Below are 6468 nucleotides of genomic sequence, written 5' to 3'. Positions count from 1 at the left end.
AAAAAAAAAGGATGGGGGATGGAAAGATGGCTCAGTGGTTCATCCAGAGGACCCAGGTTCAATTCCCAGCACCCATGTGGCAGCTCACAACGGTCTGTAACTCTAGCTTCAGGAGATCCACACCCTCACACAGATACACATGTAGGAGAAACACCCATGAGACAGAAAATAAACAGAAATCATTTATTTATAAAAAAGATACTTACTACAAAGCTTTACACCCTAAATTTGTTCCCCGAACTCCACATGGTGAAAAGTGAAAGCCGACTCTTACAAGTTGTCCTCAGGCACTGAGAGCTCTACATCTTTATGCAAAGGAAACCAGGAGCAGACTGTCTTCCAAGTGGCTAGGAGGAGGGTGTCAAAGCCACAGTGATGCACTTCCTCCAACAAAGCCACAGCTACTCCAACAAGGCCACACCCCTAATAGTGCTACTCCCTGGGCCAAGCATATTCAAACCACCACCTGTGGTTTTGCACTTGACCCTCAGGAACATACCACAAACACTTCACCAACTTCTGCCCCACCCGCCACTCTCGCTTCCATCCACTCTAGTTCCCTTCAGTGTGCTTTCACTACTCGCCACCATGCACATGGCCTCCAGGTGAAGGATGGGCCTCATCCAACTCACCTGAGGCATGATGTCCGGTGACCCAGCATCTTCTCCCTCCACTTCAATGATCATCTCTTGGGGTAGAACAAAGTTCTGGAGAAACACATGAGACAAAAGGAACCCATAAGAGAACAAAGCCAAGCCTGGAACCCCCATGGTGGGTAGGTCGAATCTGACCTGCACTAACACATCCACCTGCCAATCTCAGCTCCCTTCCATATAACCTCAAAGTCACCTGTGTAGAGAGAAGGGGCCTTCCAAGGAATGAGGCCTCACACACAGCACAAGACTACTGTGAGTGCTTCAGTGTGGCCCTGCTTGTCAGCTGAAGGTGGCTGAGTGAAGCCAGGATACATGTGCAACAAAAGAACTCACCTGGCCTGGCCTGGCTTGTCCACTGGGCCCTGCCTAAACTCCTGCACCATTCAGCAGTAAACAAGCAACTCAGTCTCTAGCATGACCTAAGCCAGAAGCAATTCAGAGTGACTAACAAATTAACTTCACAATAAGTCAGATATGGTGGCATATGACTGTCGCCGTAGCACTTGGGAGGCAGGAGGCTCATGAAGTTCAAGGGTATACTCAGCAACACAGCTTCTCATAGGCCAGCCTCTATTGGAGAGCTCCTACAGAAGAGGCTAGAAGACGACCCTGTGCTTAATGGACAGCCATGAGGATTAGAGCTTGGATCCAGCACCCAGGCTGTCCTGCCAATGTCTACAACTTGCTCTGAGTTGTGTAGAGGCAGGAGAATCGTTGGGCCTTCTGCCTCCCAATCTAGTCCCAGGTTCAGGGACAGCTCCTGTTTCAAAGGACACCTGTCAGAGGTGCACACACCTGCACACATAAACTCAGGCACAGCACACACACACACACACACACACACACACACACACACACACACACACGATCTTTTTAAACAGCACAAACAGTAAAGAAACTAGTGATGTATAAACAGCTGGGGCTGGATAGGGGGCTCAGCAGTCAGAGGACTGGCAGCTGAGATTCTAGGCATGGATAGTATGGAGTTAACCAATTGCTTTGTATTGGAGCTAAGGCCCACTCTCAAGGGAAAATGCATGCCTGGTACTTTAAAGTGGCTAAAAAGCATGTGGCTGTGGGGCCCACATACCCTAGCGGTGAACCTCTCACTATTATTTTTGTTGGATGGGCATTGTAACAACCTCCCCCCCCCCCCCCAGTCTTCATCACTATGTCTTAGATTAGCACAGCTCTCAGACATCAACAAAGGTTTTTAGTTGTCTTTGTTTCCTGTGTGCCTGTGAGGTGACAGAGAAACCCACAACGGATCAATGTATACAGAACAGGTCTGTGGAATGCTCAGCCACAAATAAGGCTTATCTGTAACAGCCCTTCACGCCCCATCTCAAGGACCATTGATGAGTGACTGTAAGACAGTCTCTCCTGGGCTAGAGAGATGGCTCAGCGGTTAAGAGCACTGACTATACTCTTCCAGAGGTCCTGGGTTCAATTTTCAGCAACCACATGGTGGCTCACAAACATCTGTAATGGGATCCAATGCCTTCTTCTGGTGTGTCTGAGGACAACTACAGTGTACTCATATAAATAAAATAAATAAATCTTCAAAACAAACAAACAAACAAACAAACAAAACAGCCAGCTCCTGCCTGAGTTTCAGGGACTGAAAAGACTGTAAGAGCCACAGGTCAATGAGAACAGAAACAAACACTGTCTTCTGGTGAAGGCAAACTCTGTACTCAGGATGAGACCCGTATAACATCAAACCACCCAACAATCTAGCCTGGCTGGCTGGCTGGCTGATCGGCAGGGCACAGCTCAGGAGCCACTTCTACCTGAGGAATTACTGACAATAGGTATGTTCTAGGGGAGGGAAACTTAGTTTTCATTGAAGATGTAGTTTACAGTAGGTTCCCAATAGTACAGCGGATGCTGTGATAGTGGACCCAGAAGGAGTTAAGGGAACAGTGGGAGGTGAGTATGGCCAAAATGTGTTTTTTTTTTTTGTGTGTGTGTGTGTGTGTATAAAGCACTCAAAGAATAAAAACATTGTGGGCCTAGAGCAGATCCTGTGCCAGAGTTACATAAACAAATACCACTAGGAGAGAGCCGGTCTCCCAGAAGTGCCTACATACCTGTGAGCACAGGTAAGACCACTACTTCTCTTCAAACTCCTGGTCAAGAGGGACCCTCCCAAAGCCATCAGGACACAGGAACCAATGAACAGCCAAGGACAGGATCCTTAGGGTCTCTGTCTGAACCCCAGAGCTGACCCTGTACCACAGCTCTCCATACCCAAACTCCTCCCAGAGAGAACTGGTCTCCCGGGTGGACTGGCACACAGGCTTGCAGGACAGACAAGCCACAGTCAGAGACTGCAAGACCAGCTAATTCCAGAGATAACCAGATGGTGAAAGGCAAGCACAAGAACATAAGCAACAGAAACCAAGGCTACTTGTCATCATCAGGACCCAGTTCTCCTACCACAGCGATCCCTAGTTACCCCAATACACCAGAAAAGCAAGACTCTGAATTAAAATCACATATCATGATGATGATAAAGGAATTTAAGAAGGACATAAATAACTCCCTTAAAGAAATACAAGAGAACACAGGTAAACAGGTTGAAGACCTCAAAGAGTCAACACAAAAATTCCTTAAAGAATTACAGGAAAACACAACCAAACAGGTAAAGTAACTGAACAAAACCATCCAGGATCTAAGAAATGGAAATAGAAACAATAAAGAAATCACAAAAGGAGACAACCCTAGAGAAAGAAAACCTAGGAAAGCGATCAGGAGTCATAGATGTAAGCATCACCAACAGAACACAAGAGATGGAAGAGAGAATCTCAGGGGCAGAAGATACCATAGAAAACATTGACACGACAGTCAAAGAAAATGCAAAATGCAAAAAGATCCTAACCCAAACCATCCAGGAAATCCAGGACACAATGAGAAGACCAACCCTACGGATAATAGGTATAGAAGAGAGTGAAAATTCCCAAATTAAAGGGCCAGTAAATATCTTCAACAAAATTATAGAAGAAACCTTCTCTAACCTAAAGAAAGAGATGCCCATGAACATACAAAAAGCCTACAGAACTCCAAATAGACTGGACCAGAAAAGAAATTCCTCCTGTCACATGATAATCAAAACACCAAATGAACTAAACAAACAAACAAAAAATAGATTATTAAAAGTTGTAAGGGAAAAAAAGGTCAATTAACATATAAAGGCAGACCTATCAGAATTACACCAGGCTTCTCACCAGAGACTATGAAAGCCAGAAGATCCCGGGCAGATGTTATGCAGACCCTAAGAGAACACAAATGCCAGCCCAGGATGCTATACCCAGCAAAACTCTCAATTACCAAAGATAGAGAAACCAAGATATTCCATGACAAAATCAAATTCACACATTATTGTTCCACAAATCCAGCCTTACAAAGGATAATGGATGGACAACCCAACACAAGGAGAGAAACTACACCCCAGAAAAAGCAAGAAAGTAATCTTCTTTTAACAAACTCAAAAGAAGACAACCACAGAAACATAAAAATAACATTAAAAATAATAGGAAGCAACAATCACTACTCCTTAATATCTCTTAACGTCAGTGGATTCAAATCCCCAATAAAAAGACATAGACTAACAGACTGGATATGTAACCAGGACCCAGCCCTTTGCTGCATACAGGAAATGCACCTTAGTGTCAAAGACAAATACTATCTCAGAGTAAAGGGCTAGAAAACAATTTTCCAAACAAATGGCCCCAAGAAACATGTGGGAGTAGCCATTCTAATATTGGATAAAACCGACTTTCCACCAAAAGTCATCAAAGAAAGATAAGGAAGGACACTTCATACTCATCAAAGGATTCTGAATATCTATGCTCCAAATGCAAGGGCACTCACATCCATAAAAGAAACTTTACTAAAGCTAAAAGCAAACATTGCACCTCACACAATAATTGTGGGAGACATCAACACCCCACTCTCATCAATGGACAGATCAGGGAAACACAAACTAAACAGAGACACAGTGAAACTAACAAAAGTTATGGACCAAATGGATTTAACAGATATCTGTAGAACATTTCATCCTAAATCAAAAGCACCTCACGGTACCTTCTCCAAAATTGTCCATATAACCAGTCACAAAACAGGCCTCAACAGATACAAAAATATTGAAAGTATCCCATGCATACTAACAGAGCACCACGGACTAAGGTTGATCTTCAATAACAATATAAATAATAAAAAGCCAACATTCATGTAAAAGCTGAACAATACTCTACTCAATAACTTGGTTAAGGAAGAAATAAAGAAATAAATTAAAGACTTTTTAAAGTTTAAATTCACCCAAGAAGAGTAGATGGCAGGAAATAACCAAACTCAGGGCTGAAATCAACCAAGTGGAAACAAAAAGAACTATTCAAAGAATCAACCAAACCAGGAGCTGATTTTTTATGAAAATCAACAAGAGAGATAAACCCTTAGCAGACTAACCCTTAGCAGACTAACTAGAGGGCACAGGGACAGTATCCTAATCAACAAATTCAGAAATGAAAAGAGAGATAGTATAACAACAGACACTGAGGAAATTCAAAAAATAATCAGATCCTACTACAAAAGGCTATATTCAATACAACTGGAAAATCTGGATGAAATGAATAATTTTCTAGACAGATACCAAATACCAAAGTTAAATCAGGATCAGATAAACCATGTATACAGTCCCATAACCCCTAAAGAACTAGAAGTAGATCTTCAGCGCAAACCCAGCAGAGGGTCCCAAGGTCCCCAGAGGACTTTCTATGCCAAAAGCGCCTTAGCACACCCAGGATCTTGGGATCACTGGTGAGTGGAATGCAACATCTGTTCCCAAGAATCCTGGAGCGTCTTGTGCCAGCAGGAACAGGGACAAAGGAATCCCACCCAACCAGAGGTTTGGATTCCTTCTGGTGGCTCCAGCCCCGTGCCATATTGGACATGAACTGGGCAGGATCTTGAGATCACTGAGACCAGTCTACGCAGGAGAGCGCGTGGGTGGCAGAAGCAACAGAGCTTCTTGGACAGGGTCCCTTCCAGCCTTCATCCTCAACCAGGAGGCGGAGCTGAGACCCAGACCCCTGGGCACCTTCCTTGCCAGAGGAGAGTCGTCCTCCAGGGAGGGCTCTGACCCCAGGACTCAGGAGGTGGATCTGAGCTCCAGACTTCTGGACACCTGCCCTGCAAGAAGAGAGCTTGCCTAGAGAGTGCCCAAACCACTGGGACTCAGGAGAGAGTTGGACTCCCAGGAGTGCTGACAGAGGCTAACAGAACCACAGGAGGAACAAGCTCCAGCCAGAGACAGCTAGAACATCTAACACCAGAGATTACCAGATGGCGAAAGGCAAATGTAAGAATCTTACTAACAGAAACCAAGACCACTGGGCATCATCAGAACCCAGTACTCCCACTACAGTGAGTCGTGGATACCCAACACACCCAAAAATCAAGACTTGGATTTAAAATCATATCTCAAGATGCTGGCAGAGGATTTTAAGAAGGGCATTAATAAATCACTTAAAGAAATACAGGAGAACACTGCTAAACATGTAGAAGTTCTTAAGGAATTACAGGAAAAAACTGCTAAACAGGTAGAAGTCCTTAAAGAGGAAACACAAAAATCCCTTAAAGAATTAAAGGAAAACACAACCAAACAGGTGATGGAATTGAACAAAACCATCCAAGATCTAAAAATGGAAGTAGAAACAATAAAGAAAACCCAAAGGGAGACAATCCTGGAGATAGAAATCTGTCTATTTACTGCTGTGAACAGACAACATGACCAAGGCAAATCTTATAA

General features: G+C 44.0%; 1 protein-coding gene across 2 annotated transcripts in view; it reads right to left on the bottom strand.

The window, feature by feature from the left end:
* The window catches only part of Znf180 (zinc finger protein 180), a 27496-nt gene that overhangs the window by 10054 nt on the left and 10974 nt on the right, over positions 1-6468 (bottom strand). For both annotated transcript variants that reach the window (XM_029479438.1, XM_029479439.1), the window contains exon 3: positions 633-707. In XM_029479438.1, the coding sequence (XP_029335298.1) occupies positions 633-707 (75 nt within the window). The remainder of the gene's footprint in view (positions 1-632; positions 708-6468) is intronic.

Source organism: Mus caroli, chromosome 7 (assembly GCF_900094665.2).
Source record: "Mus caroli chromosome 7, CAROLI_EIJ_v1.1, whole genome shotgun sequence".
Classification (NCBI taxonomy): Eukaryota; Metazoa; Chordata; class Mammalia; order Rodentia; family Muridae; genus Mus; species Mus caroli.
Note: the sequence above shows the minus strand (reverse complement) of the source record. Positions and strands in the feature narration are given on the sequence as shown.